This window comes from Chrysochloris asiatica, unplaced genomic scaffold (assembly GCF_000296735.1).
Source record: "Chrysochloris asiatica unplaced genomic scaffold, ChrAsi1.0 scaffold00002, whole genome shotgun sequence".
NCBI classification, from domain to species: domain Eukaryota; kingdom Metazoa; phylum Chordata; class Mammalia; order Afrosoricida; family Chrysochloridae; genus Chrysochloris; species Chrysochloris asiatica.
The window spans coordinates 7,935,279-7,956,424 of record NW_006408520.1 but is presented as its reverse complement, the minus strand read 5'-3'; the positions used below and the strand labels follow the sequence as shown (position 1 = coordinate 7,956,424).

Genomic DNA, 21,146 nt, shown 5'->3' with positions numbered 1-21,146 from the left:
TATTTTTTCTCATTTTTGTGTGCCAGACCACCTACCTATTTATATATGTAAATTTTTATGATGGAAAATGTCTTAAGCCATCATTAAAATTCTGATGGATATGTTTAGTGGCTATTACCCTGATTAGAAAGCTTTTAGATGTAGAATTTTTAAAACCATCAAATAATAAGTTTGTATTGCTCTTTCTTCTCTAGCAAAGGGCCCACTGCGATTGCTGAGTGCTGTCATTGGTTCAGTAAGAGAATTGAGGAATTAAATTCAGAGAAGCTTCAGCAAATGAACTATCATCAGGAACAGGTTTTACTTCCTTCGAACTATTGTTTTTCTTTGAGTCACAATGCTTGTTTTTTTCTCCTTTGTTGAAGTAACATAATTTAATGTTTTCTAGGCTGTAAATTGCCTTTTGGGAAATGTTTTTTATGAACGACTGGCTGGCCATGGCCCTAAACTGGGACCTGTCACTAGAAAATACCCTTTAGTAACCAGGTATTCCATTTTTGTTTTATTCTCATTGATGGCTGAAAATTGTATGTAGCCTCTCAAATTTACCTAAATGTTTCATTTAATGTGTGACTTTAGTATATTTCTTCATTTGAAATAGAACTTTTTGTTTAGAAACTGGGCTTAATATCAAAAATTTTGTTGAACAAATCTTTAGAGAAACTATCATCTGTACAATTATTATTTACATTACTCTTTCTAGTAGATTTTGAATCATAGTGATTTTATATAGGGTTTACGAGACTGTAAATCTTTGTGGGCCCAACCTTGTCTTTCTCCCACTTAGTGACTTGACTGGTGAGTTTGAACTTTGGTTAGCAGTCCAATGCCTAACCCAGAGTTCCACCAGACCTACTTGGAGGATTCAATATTTTTGTTAAGTGCCGTCAAGTCGGTTTTGACTTTAGTGACCTTGTATCAGGTTTCTGTGGAGCAGCTGGTGGGTTTGAACTGCCGACCTTGTGATGCACAGTCCAGTGATGATCCACAGTGCCACACCAGAAATCCAGGATTGTATACTACTAATAAATTAAATATTAATCATCTTGACCAAGCATTTAGTGCCCTACTTCGTAAGTAATGTTCAGCATAGATTGGGTAACTAAAGAGCAGTTGGTAACATCAATCCTTCAGGGATTTTCTTAGTAATTTTGTGATGAATTTAAACTTTTAAAATCTTCTTTAAAGTATAAGTTATTGTTGTTGTTGTAGTCAAGTGCCGTGGAGTCGGTCCCAACTCATAGTCACCCTGTACAGGGTTTCTGAGACTGTAAATCTTTACAGGAGTAGAAAGTCTCATCTTTCTCCCGCAGAACAAATGGTAGTTTCGAACTGCTGACCTTGAGGTTCGCAGCCCGATTCGTAACCACTACACTACCAGAGCTCCTTAAAGAATTAGTTGTTGTTGTTATGTGCTGTGGAGTAAATCAAAATTTCAATTTTAATATTGCTATTCAAAGTCTCACCAAGGGATTTCTCTTATGGATCTAATATTTAGTTGTATCTCCTTAGATATTTTACTTTCCCATTTGAAGAAATGACACTTTCTGTAGAAGAATCTATGATTCATCTTCCCGATAAAGCTTGTTTTCTAATGGCACATAATGGATGGGTAATGGGAGATGATCCTCTTCGAAACTTTGCTGAGCCAGGTATGTCATCAATGTGAAATCTGAATGAATGAGAAATGAAAAGTTCATGGCAATATAAACAGTTTTATTGATTTTCCTCCACCCTTACCTCCCCACCTCCAACAGGCAAGTGTTTTTCAAAATTTGTTCCCAGAGATGTCATAGTAGGCATATAGTTTGAGAGAAGATGAAGGATTGACAAAGGACAGAACACATATCTCTTTTTCACTCCTTTTTTTGTCTCTCCCTCAAATAGAATGGCTTTTATGTATCTACTTTAGATATTGCATTTTTGAATAGTATTTTATTTGGGCAAAATTTTACCTTACTGGCTTTTTAAGAGACATTTGAAATTGCTGCTCTAAGGTTCTGTTGCTGTAAGAGAAATTATACTTTCATGCGTTGACCAGAGTAGTCTTAAGCTATGTGAATGGCAGTTAGTTAAATGAGAAACTAATTGCTTTTAGGTGACTCCTTCCTTACTCCTCCAGTTCTTACTCCTAATTCTACTATTGCCAGGACAAATTTAGCAGGGGACTCATCAATATGTTTATATATTTATTTTTCAGCATTTCAGAACTAGAACACTTATTTTAATGGCATTCAATTTAATTTAAAAATTTCATTTGTGTTTTGGGTTTTTTAAATTAAATATGTTGTTGTTGTGAAGCACTGTCAAGTTGGTTCTGAATTGGGTTTTCAAGGAGCAGCTGGTAAGTTTGAACCGCTGACTTTGTGGTTCAAATTTACCTTGCTTATCCTAGAGCCCTGTTCTTTGTAGACATTTTTAATTTAAAAAAAAAAAAAAAAGCTATCTTGTTCTATGACCTGGATTAAATATAACCTATGGCCCAGGATTGGGCACTGTTTCGTTCTGCTGTGCATAAGATCTCTATGAGTTGGTGCCGACTCAATTGCACCTAACAACAACAACAAAATAGTCAAAAGTGAGTAGAAAGGTATGGATGATGGATGGAGGTTTAAATGTTTTGAATAGTGTATTGGTGCTGTGAGTCAATACAGTAGACTGCCAGGTTGGTTTGAACCACCAAGATTGATGGTTCAAGCTCACCAGACATTCTCTGAAACCCTATACAGGGTTGCTATGACTCGACAGCACTTAACAACAACAACATAGTTTTTAAAGTACCTGTAATATAGTAATTACGATTTTCCATTAAAAAAACAAACAAGCATGTAGTTTTGAAATAAAGCACATACTTTAGACTATTCACAGGAATTTTGCAAAACAGGTATGAGATTTAACTTAGTATTCTTTTTTAAAGAAATACCATGCCATTTAGATGTGTTGTTGTTGTTGTTGTTAAGTGCCATCGAGTCGGGTCCGACCCATAGCGACCCTGTACAGGGTTTCCGAGGGTGTAAATCTTTACGGGAGTAGAAAGCCTCATCTTTCTCCCGCGAAGCGGCTGGTAGTTTCGAACCGCTGACCTTAAGGTTCACAGCCCGATTTGTAATAGTTCTAACTAATACATAGTTTGTAACAGAAATAATCTGTCTTATTTAAGTAATTGCTTTCTGTTTCATTTCTTGAATCATTGAATGCAAGTTTCCTTTCTTAAAAGGTTCAGACGTATATCTCAGGAGAGAGCTTATTTGCTGGGGAGACAGCGTTAAATTACGTTATGGGAATAAACCAGAAGACTGTCCTTATCTCTGGGCACACATGAAAAAATACACTGAAATAACTGCAACTTATTTCCAGGGAGTGCGTCTTGATAACTGCCACTCAACACCTCTTCCTGTAGCTGAGGTACAGAAAAACATCTTATCTACAATACAAAACGAAATTTGGTATTCTTTTCTAACTTTCCTTGAATATACAGATAATACGTTTCCTTTTGTTTGTTGGACACTACTGAAACCTTTACTTTGGTTAACTGATTTGATTAAACATATAAGTGGTTTTATATAAATATAATGGACTCTTGATGGAATTGTTTGGAATAGAGGACTATCAAATGTTTAATAAGATAATGTTTTAATTTTAATTTAGGAAAGTATATTATATTGTATCTGATGATCATATATCAAACATTTACCTATTGAATCATAAAATATTTGTTTTTTATGATTGCTGTATTTAGTATGTTACTAGTCACTGTGAAGTTGCATAGCATATAATACATTATTATAGTGATTATTTAAACACTAGCATTAAAGTATATTGTTGTTGCTGTAGTGTACCATTGAGTCAGTTCTGACTTACTTGTGACCCTGTACAGGGTTTCCAAGGCTATAAATCTTTACAGGAGCATAAAGCTTCATCTTGATATTAACACTAATTTAGCCTCATTGATTCAGTTTTTCATTATCGTTTAAAAGAATGTGTAAACATACATATTGATTGTATATACTGCTTTTATATTTTTTACAGTAACTATTGAACCATGTCAAAACTTATAGCATTATCTTCTATTTATGGTGGCTGTGTGCTGTGGAGTCAGTTCCAATACATAGCAACCCTATACAGGAAGCAGAAAGGCTCATCTTTCTTCCACAGAACAGCTGGTAGTTTCAAACTGCTGACCTTGAGGTTCGCAGCCCGATTCGTAACCACTACGCTACCAGAGCACCTTATCTTCTATCTATACAGCTTTGTAAACATGTTGTTGTTAAGTGCCTTAGAGTCGGTCTGACCCATAGAGACCCTGCATAGGGTTTCCAAGGAGCAGCAGGTGAATTTTGAACCGCCAGCCTGCAGTCCAGATCATTAACACACAGTGCCATACCAGGACTAATACAAAAGCAATTTCATCCAGTTAAAATATTTAATTACTTACTGGTTCCCTTGAAATGTGTACTTATCTGGTAATATCTATTCCTAATTTAAAACAGTATTTATAATTTATTATTATGTTTCAAGGAGCTCTGGTAATGTAGTGGTTACGAATCAGCCTGTGAACCTCAGAGTCAGCAGTTCGAAACTACCAGCTGTTCCGTGGGAGAAAGATGAGGCTTTCTGTTCCCGTAAAGATTTACAGCCTCAGAAACTCTGTACAGGGTTGCTATGAGTTGGAACCGACTCCACGGCACATAACAACATTATGTTTCATGTTCTATGGTGAAAATTTTATTTGATTGAAAGGTTTAGTGAACATTGTTAAGCTGCTAGAACATTGAATAGCACCAAAAAATGACAGTTTTTTTTAGTTTGTGTTTTTAGCATGCCTTAACAATCATAAAGAATATTTATATTTATAAGATTATTATAGCATTATTATAAATCAGAATTTAAACCTTACTTTGCTTAATTTTAAGTTACAAAACCTCAATGATGTTACTTGCTAACAGAATTTAGGTAATTTACTAACTTTTTGAACTGCTCTGATTGTTAGTTATAGCTCAATATTTCCTGACATTGTAGTTTAAAAGTTTATTACAATCTTTAGGAAATATTGGCATCATTAAAACCTAATCTTTGTAAGGTATAAATGTTTCACCAGCAGAGACATTACCAATAATAATTTAGTCAACTGCCTGAAATTAATACTCTGAGTAAAGGTATTAAAAACAAAAACACTAAGGAATGCCTGACAGAATTACTGTGTTATGATTTCCTGTTTTTAATGTGACACTAACATTTTTCTTCTTCCTCCCTTCCCCCTATGTTTCTTTATCTTTGTAAAATCTGACCTTCCCTTTTAACTGTTTTTGTTCTCTTTACTAATCGTCTTGTTGATTGTGTGTGTTGGTCTGTTTGATGTTTCTTACAACTGCTCTATTAATTTTTTTGGAAATTCGTTTTGAATTTCTCTTATGCTACGTGATTTTTTCCTAAATCAAATCCATGCCTAGTGTTGCCTTTCCCCCTCAATCTTGCTTTTCCCTTTCTGCTACATTTGTGATATGCTTTTTGCAGTACATGTTGGATGCTGCTAGGAAATTGCAACCCAATTTATATGTAGTAGCCGAACTCTTCACAGGAAGCGAAGACTTGGACAATATCTTTGTTACTAGACTGGGCATTAGTTCCTTAATAAGAGGTAGGCTCCTGGAAATATATTTCTGTCTAAATGTTAACTTTTGTTTAAATAAAGTAAAAGGTACTTGATAGCTTTATATATAATGTTTAACTAGTTTAACACCATTAATATTCTTTCAAATATTCGATCCCAGATTATCTAATATAATAACCAAACATTTCTACTTCTGGGTAAGATAACCTCATTTTAAATTGAAAGACTAGTGAAATTAGCTGATAACTAACAAAACCACTTAATTCTTGAAAGTATATAAATCTGTTTTTCATCTCACAATTGGATACCCTATCATTTTTCATAGCATCCTAATATATTAATGTACTGCCTCTTACTTACATTAGCTATCTCCCAGTTAAGCTATAAAAAAATATTTTAAATTATAAAGAAATATTTTTTGTTGTTTAAGCTGATGGAGATTTGTTTAAATTTTTAAATCAGTTTGTAGTTATTTGATTAACACTGTTTATGTGACCTCTATATTAAAAATCAGTCATGATTAGAAATCTCACCTTTTCTTAGACATAAATAGTGGTGATTGTTAAAATATTATGTTATGCTTTGCAGAGGCAATGAGTGCATACAATAGTCATGAGGAGGGCAGGTTAGTTTACCGTTATGGAGGAGAACCTGTTGGATCCTTTGTTCAGCCTTGCTTGAGGCCTTTAATGCCAGCGATTGCACATGCCCTATTTATGGATATTACCCATGACAATGAATGTCCTATTGTGGTAAGCATCTAATCAGAGTCTCATATTATTTTTCTAAACGTTTTGATACTTAGTTCTCTGGTGCTCTGTGGCAATACTGTTTCAAATTTGTGTCTTAGATTTGTATGTGGTTGGTTCTTAGTTTTTAAAAAATACCTTGTTTTAAAATAATAGACCTTAGAAGACATACTTGTATAATTATTCTTTTGCTTTATTATTCTATTAGATCACTTTGCATTTGAAAGAAAGTAACAGTTTACTTGATTCTATTCTAGCATCGGTCAGCATATGATGCTCTTCCAAGTTCCACAGTTGTTTCTATGGCATGTTGTGCTAGCGGAAGTACTAGAGGTTATGATGAATTAGTGCCTCATCAGGTTTGTTTCCATGTGGTTATTTAAATCCATGTTGTAACAACTTTGAGCATTTTCACCAAAAACTTTCACTGTAATTACAAAGGAATATATATCTAAGTTGTAACTTTGTCTAGATTTCAGTGGTTTCGGAGGAACGGTTTTACACTAAGTGGAATCCTGGAGCGTCTCCATCCAATACAAGTGAAGTGAATTCCCAAAGTGGAATTATTGCAGCCAGGTGTGCTATCAATAAGCTTCACCAAGAGCTTGGAGCCAAAGGATTTATTCAGGTAAGAAACTCTTCTAAGTTTGTTTCTTAAGATTTAATTTCAGAAACATTACAGTTTGAGTACAAACCAGTTTTGTCTGTATGTTTTACAGGTGTATGTGGATCAGGTTGATGAAGATATAGTGGCAGTAACCAGACACTCACCTAGTATCCATCAATCTGTTGTGGCTGTGTCTAGAACTGCTTTTAGGAATCCCAAGACCTCATTTTACAGCAAGGAAGTACCTCAAATGTGTATCCCTGGTAATTCAATCTAAAACTTTTTATTGTAACTGTATTATATTGTTATGTTGTTATTGTTAAGTGCCGTTGAATCAATTCCAACTCTTAGCAACTTTGCATAGGGTTTCTGAGGAGCAGCTGGTGGGCTTGAACTGCTGACCTTGTGGTTAGCAGTCCAGTGCTGATCCTGAAGTACCACACCAGGAGTCCCTTATATTGTTATGATGATTATTATATATCATATATTATAAAAATACAAATTTGGAGGTAATTGGAGGAAGAAATTAGAAATTTTTGGTAACTTTTATTTTTACTCCAATACTCATCTGTCATTTTGTTGTCCTGCAGTGGCTTTTATGTTGCAGTGATGCTAGAACACACCAGCTGGGTCACCAATAGTAGAAAGTTTTTAGCAATGCTTCTAGACTAACACAGACTAGGAAGGAGGAGAAGCAGACTACTTCTGAAAGGTTGGCCGCTGAATAATAGTGAAATATTGTCTGATACAGTGCCAGAAGATGAGCCCCTCAGGTTGGAGGGCAGTCAAAATTCATTTGAGGATGAGATGCCTCCTCAAAGTAGAGTCGACCTTCTTGATGTTGACATAGCAAAGCTTTTGGGACTACCATTTGCTGATGTTTCACAACTCAAAATAAGAAAAAGCTGCAAACATCCACTAGTAATCAGAATGTAAAATGTACAAAAAATGAATCTAAGAAAATTGGAAGTCATCAGAACTGAAATGAAATGCATTAGTGAACTGAAATGGACTGATACTGGCCGTTTTTCATATGACAGTCATATAGTGTACTGTACTGGAAATAACAAATTGAAGAGGAGTGGTTTCCCATTCATCATCAAAAAGAGCATCTCAAGATCTATCTTGAAACACAGCTCTGTCTGTGACAGGATAATGTCCAGATGCCTACCAGGAAAACCAAGTGAATATGACTGTTACTCAAATTTAAGGACAACAAAGCCAGTGATGATGAAATTGAAAAATTCTACTAACTTCTTCAGTTGGAAATTGATCAAACATACAATCAAGATACATTGATAATTACCAGTGTTTGGAAGCAAAGAGGACGGACCTCAGCAATGATATCCCTTATTCCATGGCCTCTTTTGAATCTGTCTTGAACCTCTGGAAGTTTCTCTGTCAATGTGTGCTTGCAGGTGTTTCTACATTACCTTTAGTAAAACTTTATGCGCATGGGATATCAAAGAAATTGTCCGATGATTTCCGCATTCCGTTGGGTCACCTCTCTGTGGAATGGGCACAAATACGGTTCTCTCCCAATCAGTCAACCAGATAGTTGTCTTCCAAATTTCTTGACAGAGATGAGTGAGTGCCTCCTGTGCCGCTTCACTTTCTTGAAAGATTTCAGTTTTCATTCCATCAATTCCTGGTGCCTTGTTCTTTGCCAATTCCTTCAATGCACCTTGGACTTCCTCCTTCAGTATCATTGGCTCTTGATCACATGCTACCTCTCGAAAAGGTTGAACATGAACCATTTCCTTTTGGTACAGTGACGCTGTGTATTCCTTCCATCTTCTCTTGAGGCTTTCTGCATCATTCAGTAATTTGCACAGAGAATCTTTCAATAATGAAAGTCAAGGCTTGAATTTTTTCTTCAGTTCCCCCAGCTTGAGAAATGCTGAGTGTGTGCTTCCTTTTTGGCTTTCTGATTCCAGATCTTTGCACATTTTGTTGTAGTATTTGGCTTTATCTTCACTAGCTGAAATTTGAAATTTTCTGTTCATCCCTTTGTACCTCCTCATTTCTTCCATTTGCTTTAGCATCTCTATGCTGGAGAGCAAGTTTCAGAGTCTCTTCTGACATCCATTTTGACCTTTTCCTTCTTTCTTGTTTTCTTAATGACTTTTTGCTTTCTTCATGTAATGATGTTCTTGATGTCATCCCACAACTCTTCTGGTCTTCAGTCTTTAGTGTTTAATGTATCAAATCTGTTCTTCAGATGATCTCTAAGGGTGGGATATATTCAGTGTCATATTTTGGCTCTCATGGACTTATTTTCATTTTCTTCAGCTTCAGTTTGAACTTGCATATGAGTAATTGATGGTTGTTCCACAGTCTGCCCCTGGCCTTGTTTTCAATGATGATATGGAGCTTTTCCATCCTCTCTTTCTGCAGATGTAGTCAATTTGATTTCTATGTATTCCATCTGGTGAGGTCCATGTATATGGTCGTCTCTTATACTGTCTAAAGAAGGTATTTGAAATGAACAAATCATTGGTTTTGCAGAATTCTATCATGCATCCTCCAACATCATTTCTATCACCAAGGCCATATTTTCCAACTACTGATCCTTCCTCTTTGCTCCCAACCTTTGCATTCCAATCATCAGTAATGATCAATACATCTTGATTGCATGTTTGATTAATTTCAGATTTAAGAAGTTGGTAGAATTCTTCTATTTCATCCTCACTGGCTTTAATGGTTTGTGCGTAAATTTGAATAATAGTTGTGTTAACTGGGCTTCCCTGCAGGCGCATGGATGTCATCCTATCACAGACAGTGTTGTACCTCATGACTGATCTGGATATGTTCTTTTTGACAATGAATGCAACACCATTCCTCTTTAATTTGTCATTTCCAGTATAGTAAACCATGTGGTCATCAGATTCAAAATGGCCTAATTCTAGTCCATTTCAGCTCACCAAAGCCTAAGATATCGATGTTTATGTGTTCCATTTCACTTTTGACAACTTCCAATTTTTCCAGATTCATACTTTGTATATTTCATGTTCTGATTTTCAATGGATGTTTACAGCTATTTCTCTTCATTCTTTGAGTTATTCTCCATCAGCAAATGAAGGTCCCACGGGCTTTTCTCCCACAGGCTTTACTCCATTCATGTCATCACGGTCAACTCTACTTTGAGGGGGCAGCTCTTCCCCAGTCTCATTTTGAGAACCTTCCATCCTGAATGGCTGAATTTCCGGCACTTTATCTGATAGTGTTTCTCTGCTATTCATAAGGTTTTCAGTGACTAAATATTCAGAAGTAATTCATCACTCCTTCTTCCTAGTCTGTCTTTGTCTGGAAGCTCATCTGAAATCTGTGCACCATGGGTGACCCTGCTGTTATATAAAATATCCGTGGCATAGCTTTCAGAATCACAGCAACTCACAAACCACCACAGTATGACAAACTGACAGACAAGTGGTGGAACCAATAGGTAGAGATCCATATTTGTGCCCATTCCAAAGAACGATGATACAACAGAATACAAAAATCATTGAATAGTATCATTAGTATCACATACATGATTTTTTTTAAGGTAATTCATAAATAGTTGCAGCAGTACATTGACAGATAGCTGCCAGGAATTTAAGACAGATTCAGAAGATGACATAGATTTACTTTCTCTGTCTTCAAAATTAGGCAGGTGGCTTTGAACCATGGATTTTGCAGTTATAAATTCAACACTTACATATAGTGTCACCAGAGCTTAACAATTTCAAATGCAGATAATCTGATATGAAAATTTTAAATAATTTTTGTATGTTCCTAGGCAAAATTGAAGAAGTAGTTCTTGAAGCTAGAACTATTGAGAGAAATACAAAACCTTACAGGAAGGATGAGAATTCAATCAATGGAATGCCAGATGTCACAGTAGAAATTAGAGAACATATCCAGGTATTTGAGGCGCTTATCTTACTACGAACTTTATTTAGTATTATAAGGACAGTAGAATTATTTGTTGAGAATGAAAAAAAATTTGTTGAATGATTTTTTTTTTTCAAGCTTAATGAAAGTAAAATTGTTAAACAAGCTGGATTTGCTACAAAAGGACCCAATGAATATATTCAAGAAATAGAATTTGAAAATTTGTCTCCAGGAAGTGTTATTGTATTCAGGTATGTGAATCAGAGTTCAAGCTGTTGACTTTACTTATATTTAACAGCGTTTGCTTACCCTACTAATTTTGGATAAATTACACCTAGAAATTAACCATTTTTTAATTAACATTTTCAGAGTGAGTCTTGATCCGCACGCACAAGTTGCTGTTGGAATACTTCGAAACCATCTTACGCAATTCAGTTCTCACTTTAAGTCTGGAAGCCTTGCTGTTGACAACTCAGATCCAATATTAAAAATTCCTTTTGCTTCGTAAGTATACCTTATTTTATAGAGATTTGTCACTTTTAATACATTATTATCACTGACCTGATTTGAGTTTCTGAAAGGTCACAGCCTTGAAAACCTATGGAATACAGTTCTACTCTACCACACACATGCAGTCTCCATGAGTTGGAATCTGTTGGAAAACAACTTGCTTGTTCTCATGTCAACTCAGTGTAGCCCAAGGACTATCAGTATCACAATCATATATTTAAAAGATTGTATACTATTTATGCATCTTTTCTGTATGCTCCCTTAAAAGGGAAGTTCAGAAATATCTAGGGAAAATTAAATTAAAAGATGATGATTTTCCAACATAGAGTCCCTGGGTTACAGATTTTTAGATGTCCTACTTAACATACAACCCATAGTTAGAAGTCAACCAGTAAACAACTCAATAAAGCCTATTATATTAAAAATTCTGGGTACTTACAATGGTTCCTAATAACAAACTTGGTGCTATGGCAGGGACAGTATATACATATAAATATATGTATATGTTAAATATATATAAACACATATACATATAAATATATTGTTGTTAGGTGCCGATGATTCAGTTCCAACTCATAGTGACTTTATGCACAACAGAAGGAAACACTACCCAGTCCTGCACCATCGTCACAATTGTTAAGCTTTAAGCCATTGCTGCTGGCACTGTAGGATCAGCACTGGACCATGAACCACAAGGTCAGCAGTTCAAACCCACCAACAGCTCCTCAGAAACTCTATTCAGAATTGCTATGAGACGGAACCAACTCAATGGCACTTAACAACAACAACAAACTGCCAGTGTGCCAGCCCATCTCTTTGGGGGTCTTTTTCTTTTTTTGATTATTCTCCACTTTACCAAGCATGTTATCCTCCAGGAACTGGTCTCTCATGATAATATGTCCAAAATATGGGAGACAAGGTCATTTCATTCTGGCTTTACTTCTTCTGGTAAAAGTATTCTGTTTGTACTTCTTCCAACACAAGTTGGAAATTTGTTGTTCTAACAGTCCATGGTACTTTAAATATTCTTCTCCAACACCATTACCCAAATACATCAATTCTATCATCTTCCCTGTTCACGGTCCAACTTGACATGCATATGAAACTATTGAACATACCACAGCTTGGGTTAAGTGCACCTTGAGTTATATGTCCTCAAAGTGACATCTTTGTTCTTGAACATTTTAAAGAGATCTCATGCAGCAGATTTGCCTAATGCAATATAGTGTTTGATTTCCTGACTGCTACTGCTCCTTCCATGAGTATCGATAGTGGATCTAAGCAAAATGAAGTATTTGACAGCTTTGGTCTTTTATCCATTTATCATGATGCTATTTGTTGGTCCAGTGGTGAGGATTTTTGTTTTCTTTACATTGAGGTGACCATACTGAAGACTGTGATCTTTGATCTTCAGTGTGTATATACACATACATATACATCTATCTGTCTATCTGTAGCAACACTTTCTCTCCGTTTTTTCCGTCTTTTATCAAGTATTTGAAACTAAGTTACATATATCGTAACTCTTATTACATCTTTTTTATTGTCAATTTTTTTATTGTATATTTTAGCCATACCATAATTTATTTAATCAGTCTATAATTTTAGACATGTTGATTGCTACTGTGTATGTTTTTGTAAAGTCATCATTGCATAAATCCTTAATTATTCCCTTACTACATTGTACTGCCTAGTATGTGTTTAAAGTTTACAATGTTATTTGACTTCAGCTTCACCTTTGTCAGTATGATGTTGAACAAGTTATGTATACTTTCTTAATCTCGTTTTCCCTATCTGTAAAATGGAGTTTATAATAATATCTGCTTCTTTGGGGTTTGTAAGAATTAAATAGGATAATTAATATAAAGCAATTAACAAAATGCCTAGTACATAGTTAGAGCTCAATATGTGCTTACTATCACTAATACCACTTGTCTGTGAGTTTGTCATACTGTGGTGGCTTGTATGTTGCTGTGATTTTGGAAGCTATGCCATGGGTATTTTAAATACCAGCAAGTTCACCCACTGTGGATAAATTTCATCTGAGATTCCAGACAAAAGCAGACTAGGATGTGAGATGGATTACTTAGGACTGTTTAGTCACTGAAAACCTTATGACTAGCAGTGGAACACTGTCAGCACCAGAATATTGAATATTGAAATATGGTGAAGAGCACTAGAATATTGTCAGAAATAGTGTCAGAAGATGAGCCCCTCAGGTTGGAAGACGCTCCAGATACGGCTGGCAAGAACTGCCTCCTTAAACTAGAGATGGCTGTGATGGCACGAATGGAGTAAAGTGTTTGGGACCATCATTTGCGGATAGGGCATAACTCAAAATGAAGAGAAACAGCTGTAAACATTTATTAATAATTGGAGAATGGAATATATGAAGCATGAATCTAGGAAAACTGGAAACTGTCAAAAAATGAAATGGAATGCATATACATAGATACCCTAAGCATCTCTTGGTTTACTATGCTGGGAATGATAAATTAAAGAGGAATGGCATCACATTCATCAAAAAAAAACATATCAAGGTCTGTCTTGAAGTACAATGCTGTTTGTGATAGGATAATATCCATATGCTTACAAGTAAGACCAGTTAACATAACTGTTATTCAAATTTACATACCAATCGCCAAAGCTAGTCATGATGGAACTAAAGAATTCTACCAACTTTTTCAGTCAGAAACTGATAAAACATGCAGTCAAGGTGTATTAGTAATTACTGGTGATTGGAATGCAGTGGTTGGAAACAAAGAAGAAGGATCAGTCATTTGAAAATGTGACCTTGGTGATAGAAACCATGGTATATATACATATGTAACACATGATAGAATTTTGCAAGACTGATGACTCCTTCCTTGCAAATACCTTTTTTAAACAGCATAAAAGGCGACTATATATGGATGAGGTTGCTCAAAATTCCAACCAAATAGGAAAGGATCCTCATATCAAGGATAAAGCATGTCTCCTCATTACACTGGGCTGATGGGAATGGGCAACTTAAACTTTGACTACCGAAATTTAGGGCTACCAAAGGCACAAAGTGACTGGCTTACAAGTTGATCATGAGGGTGCTTAGTGTCAGAAAAGGGGGAGTAAGATAGAAACCCAACTGAATAATTTCCCTCCTGTCCAGATGGGTCTGGTAATGAGGGGGATAAGGCATTATGATACAATTACAAGTAATTATTTTCAACTCTAATGGCAATTGTAAATGTAGAAGTGCAACTGAAAGGGAGAGCAGTTAATCTGTTATCTCAGGAACAAAAGACCCTATGACCTTCATGAGGGAAGAAAATGAGAAGAGAAAGGGATCGTGACCAGAGAAGTGGTGACAACAGAGGTGGTGGTGGAGGCAATGGCATAGAGATACAGAACAGTGGACTTCCATGGACTGAGAAAAGCAGTGAGCCTGTGGATAGGAGGCTGGCTTGCAAAATGTGCCCTTTGTATATTTAAGCAAATATGTATTTACAGCATGCTATGTGTACTCCAAAAAAAAAAAAGGTAACAGAGGTAAATCTCATTAATGGTGCATGGAAAGTATTGTCATCATTACAATGGTCAACTGAATGTAAAAAATGTAGGATTTGTCAAAATGGTAGGAAAAGTATATGTTAAAGGTATCTTTGAAGTTAGCCTTGTATAGTTTAAAAGTAATTTTATTAATTTCATCTCAGCCTTTATTTTTCTTGAAAAGTATTATATAAAAATCTGTTTGTGTCTTTTTTTAAAAAAAGGAACAGAATGGATAAAAAAAATCTTAGAATGGCTCTTCAGACAAAAACAAATAATACATAGAACAACAACAAAAATGACAACTATATACATGGAGCTCACCAAACAGCCAAAACAAGGCCAGGAGCAGACAGTGGAACAGACCATCAGCTGCTCATCAGGCTGAAGCTGCAGATAATTTAAACAAGTCCACAAGAGCCAAAATATGATCTTGAATATATCCCACTGAAATTAGAGATCATATGAAGGACAGATTTGATGTATTATACATTAAAGACTGAAGACCAGAAGGGTTTTGGGATAACATGAAGAATTTCAGAGAGGAAGAAAGGAAAAGGTCATTAAGAAGACAAGAAAGAAGGAAAAGACCAAAATGGAAACTTGCTTTCCAACATAGAGATGGAAAATATGTGATAAAAGAGCTGAATAGGAAATTCCAATATCATCTCAAGAAGACAAAGTCAAATATTGTAACAAAATGTGCAAAGACCTGGAGTTAGAAAATCAAAAGGGAAGAACATATTCAGCATTTCTCAAGTTGAGGAAAATGAAGAAAATTCAAGCCTTGACTTGCAATGTTGAAGGATTTTATGGGCAAAATATTGAATAATGAAACATTAAAAGAAGGTGCAAGAAATATACAGAGTCACTGTGCCAAAAAGAAATGGTCAATGTTAAACCATTTGATGGTTGAACATCATATGATGAAGAGCCAGTGATACTGAAGGAAGGAGTCCTGGGTACATTGAAGGCATTGGCAAAGAACAATGCACTGAGAATTGATGTAATACAAATTGAAGTTTGTCAACAAACTGATGCAGCACTGGAGGCATTCACTCATCTATGCCAAGAAATTTAAAAGAAAAACTACCTGGCCAACTAACTGGAAGAGATTTATAGTTTGCCCATTCCAAAGAGAGGAATGCAAATCACCGGACAATATCATTAATATCACATGCAAGTAAAATTTTGCTAAATATAATGCAAAAATGGCTGCAACCATACATTAACAGAGAACTTTGAGAGGTTCATGCCAATTTCAGAAGAAAGAGTGGAGCAAGGGATATCATTGTTGATGTCAGGTGGATCTTGGCTGAAAGTAAAGAATGCCAGAAAGTATGCTTTATTGACTATGCAAAGGCTTTCAACTGTGTGATCATGACAAGCTATGGACAACATTGCAGAGAATGAGTATTCAAGAACACTTAGCTGTGCTCATGAGGAATTGTGCGCATAGACCAAGAGGTACTTGTTCAAACAGAACAAGGGAACACCACATGGTTTAAAATTAGGAGAGAGATGCACCAGTGTTGAATTCTTTCACCATACTATTCAACATATCCAGGAAGCTAGATTATATGAAGAAAAATGTGGCATCAGGATTGGAGGAAGACTCATTAACAACCTGTGATATGCAGATAATACAGTCTTGCCTGTTGAAATAAAGAGGACTTAAAATACTGATGAAGATCAAAGACTACAGCCAGCCTTTGGTATGGATTGCACCTCAATGTCAAGAAAGCAGAAATCTTCACCACTGAACCAATAAACAATATCCATAGAGATGGAGAAAATATTGAGGTTGTCAAAGACTTCATTTAAGTGTTGAAGAGCAAAGAAGTCAGTTTGAGGACTAAGGTGCGCCTGACCCAAGTCATGGTATTTTCAATAACCTCATATGCATGTGAAAGTTGGACAGTCAATAAGGAAGATCATACAAGAATTGATGCACTTGAGTTATGGTGTTGTAGGAGAATATTAAAAGTACCATAAACTGCCAAAATAACAAACCAGTCTGTGATGGAAGAAGTATAGCCAGAATGCTCCTTGAAAGCAAGGATGGCCAACCTTGTGTCTTATACTTAGGACGTATTATCAGGGGGGACCCAGCCCTAGAGAAGAACGTCATGCTCTGAAGTGGAGGGTCTTTGCAAAAGAAGAAGATCTCCAATGAGATGAATTGGCACAGTGGCGGCAACAGTGGGCTCAAATGTGGCAACGACTGTGAGGTTGGCCCAGGAACAGGCGGTTTTTTGTTCTAATGTGTTCAGTTTGGTACTGACTTCATGGCACCTAACATTAGTACTTAGGTCAACTTCTAGTATTAGAATTGTTGGGTTAGAATAGATGCACAGCATGGGTTTCACCGAGTTCATAAATAAATTCTATTTTTCAATTGCATATTTCCATGGACACAGTGCTTAATGGATGTAATTATTGTTGTTAGGTACTGTCAAGTTGGCTGAACTCAGAGTGACCCAGGCACTAAGAATGACTACTGTCCAGTTCTGCGCCATCTTCACAATGGTTATGTCTGAGCCTCTTGTTGCAGCCATTGTGTCAATCCATCTTATTGGGGGTCTTACTCTTTTTCAATTAAAATAATATTGATATCGATAATCAACAAGTATTAGGTAATACTAATCAAATTGGTAAATTTAAGATAATTTGAAATGGAATCTCAACTTTAGTTTATTGGTTAAGTTAGGTAGAGTTCTGGTGTGGCACTGTAGAATAAGCACTGAACTGCTAACTGCTAGGCTGGCATTTCAAACCCACCAGCCACTCCTTGGAACGCATACAGGGTCATTATAAGTCAGAACCAACTCAAAGGCACTTGAAAGCAACAACCAATAGCTTTTATGGTAAATGACCATTTGTAATGATTCAATTAAAATCATTTTATGTATTTACCCATTTTTTAAAATTTAGTTCTATTTTTGTTTGTTTTATAACATTTGTAGTTAAGGGTATTGCTTAAATGGCCACGAGGCCATGTCTGTCCTCCTCTGACATCAGAATTAAGCTCCACACCAGCATAAGTATTTTGAGTTTAAGATAACTAGTATAAAGAGTTAGTGATGTCTCATATAAAACAAGGTAAAAAAAGGGATAAACTGTCCAAACTAGAAAGACCAAAAGATAAATCTGTAAGATTAAAGGATACAGTAACCAAAATATTTTTTCAATATATGTCTGTTAAATAAAATGTGGGCATTTGATTACGTCCTTGATTTTGGTATAGTACTACTTGTAATTAAAATCTAAGCACATTTTGCTCTTTCATTACTAATAAAATCTGTTGTTTATAATATATAATGATGTTTCTAAAACATACCTTACTAAGATACTGTCTTGTTTTAATTCAGATTTTTTCTTTATATTGATAGCAAATTAAATTTTATGGATTTTACCTTACGTAGATATGTTTATATTAAGCTCTCACTTCAAAGAGTTAATAAAATATATGTTTGGAGGGGCAAAATAATGAAAACAATGATAAAATTTGCATACTGTAATATTTAGATAAAAGTTTATTTAACTAATTGCCTTTACTTTCCAATTCTTAGTATTGCCTCTAAATTAACTTTGGCTGAACTGAATCAGTTACTTTACCGATGTGAGTCAGAAGAACAAGAAGATGGTGGAGGATGCTATAACATACCAAATTGGTCCTCTCTTAAATATGCAGGTCTTCAAGGTAAGCAAGGATAAGGATACTTAATGGGGGATATTTTTTCTTCTAGAGTCAAAAGATGTCTTTTTTTTTGTATAAGAGCATAGGTTCAGAGTTCAATTTCCAGGATCAAATTATAACTCTGCTGCCTACTCACTTATTGACCTTTGACATGTAACTTAACCTCTCAGTGCCCCAATTTCTGCATCCATAAAATGCAAATAATTTATAAGACTTTGTGAGGATTAAATGATATAACTCATGGAAAACACTAAAAGCAGAATGTGACACAAAATAACCAGTCAGTATATGTTACCTGAAACTACTAGTTTGATATTATACCTTATAGTCATTTATAGCTCTTTAAATATACTTTGACCTTAATAATATTTCTTCATTTGGTTTATTGTATTTTAAAAAAAGGAAAACACAGAATAGGCTCATTTGGTCCCCAAAGGGAACCAGATTGTAAATATAAAACATTCATCCTACATATGCGTCTAGTTAGAAAATTTTATTTCTTGACATACTTGTTTTATCCAAGAAAGAAAGTATATAGTATGATAGTATGTAGCTAGAGTCATTGTGGTGGTGGTGGTAGTGGTGTGCCTTCAAATTGACGCTGACTCATAGCAACCCTGTATAGGGTTTCTGTAGCTGTTAGTCTTCATGGGAGCAGAAAACCTCATTTTTCTCCCTTGGAGCAGCTAGTGGATTCAAACAGCCAACACACGACTCCCTTCGCCACCAGAGCGCTGTCAAATAACTGTTTTTGTTGTTAGGTGCCATCCACTCGGTACCGACTCACAGCAACCTTATGCACAACAGAACGAAACACTGCCCAGTCCTGGGCCAACCTCACAATTGTTGCCACACTTGAACCCATTGATGCTGCTACTTTGCCAGTCCATCTCATTGGGGGTCTTCCTCTTTTTCTCTGACCCTCCACCTTACCAAACATCATGTCTTTCTCCAGTGACCAGTTCCTCCTAACAATATATCCAAAGTAGGAGAGATGAAGTTTGGCCATCTTGGCCTCCAAGGAGCACTCTGGCTGCACTTCTTCCAACACAGAATCACTGTAGGAAGTACATGTTTATCAGCTTAATCCATCTAGTTGGTGATGCTTTCTTAGATTTTTAACGATATATACTGCATTAGGCAAATCTGCTGCACAAGACCTCTTTAAAGTGTTCAAGAGCAAAGATGTTAGTTGGAGGACTAAGGTGTGCCTGACCCAAGCCATAGTATTTTCAATAGCCTCATTTGCATGTGAAAGTTGGACAATGAATAAAAAAGATCATACAAGAATTGATGCATTTGAATTATGGTGTTGGAGGAGAATATTAAAAGTGCCATGGACTGCCAAAAGAACAAAGCAATCTGTGCTGGAAGAAATACAGCCAAAATGCTCATGGGAAGCCAGGATGACCCTACTTAATGTCTCATACTTAGGATATATTATCAGGAGTGACCAGTCCCTGCAGAAAGGCATCATGCTTGGTAAAGTGAGGGATCGGCACAAAAGAGGAAGACCCCCAACAAGATCGGATTGGCACAAAGGCATCAGCAATGGGTTCAAGCATACAAGTGATTGTGAGGTAGGCACAGGACAGGGCAGTATTTTGGTAGCTATGAGTCAGTACCAACTCAATGACACCTAGCAACAACAAACTACCTGTGATGCTGTAGGATAAATACTGGATTGTTAACCAAGAGGTCGGTGCTTCAAACCCACCAGCCCCATCTTGGGACTCCTATATAAAGTCACTGTGAGTCAGAAGTAGCTTGATGCACTTAACAACAACAAACTATCTATAAGGACTAATTCAATACTTAAATCTTGCACAAAGCCTTCCTTAACTATTGCTTTTTTACAGTAATTTTTTAATTTCCAGACACCCATTGCCTCTTAATTTGCCCTTAGAATTGTATTATTTTATTTTGGTAATTAGTATTTTTTTGTGAGTATCCATCACTGTGGTTAAGAAAAACAAATGTTAGAACCAGACTCCCTGGGTTACACTGAGTAAACTATGCAAGTAAAACCTTGGTGTAGTTAACTCTTCATGCCTCAGTTTTCTTATCTGTAAAATGGGAGTAATGATAGTACCTACTTCAAATAATTGGAGTCTTGATGTGGCACTGTAGGATAGGTACTGGACCACAGATCAGCAGTTCAAGCTCAGCAGCTGCTCCTTGGAAACCCTGTATAGGGTCACTATGACACGGAACCAACTCAATGACAGTTAACAACAACCTCAAAGAATTAGATGGAAAGCAGTTAGGTAACACCTAGTGCACAGTAGGGAGGCTCTGGTAGCACAGTATTTAAGCACTAAAAAGGTTAGAATTTCAAACCCACCCGGGAGTTCTGTAAGAGAAAGACCTGACAATCTGCTCCTACAGGATTACAGTTAGTACAGCCTTTACTAGATGGGTAGCTCTACTCCATCACAGGAGTTCAACTATGAGTTGAAATTACGTGATGGTACTTAACAACAACAGTTTCTAGTAAGTACTCATTAACTGGAGTCCTGGTGTGCACCAGACTGCAAAGCCGTTTGAACTGCAAGGTCGGCGGTTCAA

The 21,146-nt window shown here is 36.0% G+C and overlaps 1 protein-coding gene across 1 annotated transcript in view; it reads left to right on the top strand.

Annotated features, from left to right (window-relative positions):
- AGL (amylo-alpha-1, 6-glucosidase, 4-alpha-glucanotransferase) overlaps positions 1-21,146 on the top strand; it is a 100,617-nt gene that overhangs the window by 34,576 nt on the left and 44,895 nt on the right. The window contains exons 8-20 of the mRNA XM_006830922.1: positions 195-297; positions 389-486; positions 1,513-1,652; positions 3,218-3,405; positions 5,515-5,638; positions 6,200-6,363; positions 6,618-6,719; positions 6,833-6,988; positions 7,080-7,230; positions 10,749-10,873; positions 10,982-11,094; positions 11,213-11,347; positions 18,451-18,581. Coding sequence (XP_006830985.1) covers positions 195-297; positions 389-486; positions 1,513-1,652; positions 3,218-3,405; positions 5,515-5,638; positions 6,200-6,363; positions 6,618-6,719; positions 6,833-6,988; positions 7,080-7,230; positions 10,749-10,873; positions 10,982-11,094; positions 11,213-11,347; positions 18,451-18,581 — 1,730 coding nt within the window. The remainder of the gene's footprint in view (positions 1-194; positions 298-388; positions 487-1,512; positions 1,653-3,217; positions 3,406-5,514; positions 5,639-6,199; positions 6,364-6,617; positions 6,720-6,832; positions 6,989-7,079; positions 7,231-10,748; positions 10,874-10,981; positions 11,095-11,212; positions 11,348-18,450; positions 18,582-21,146) is intronic.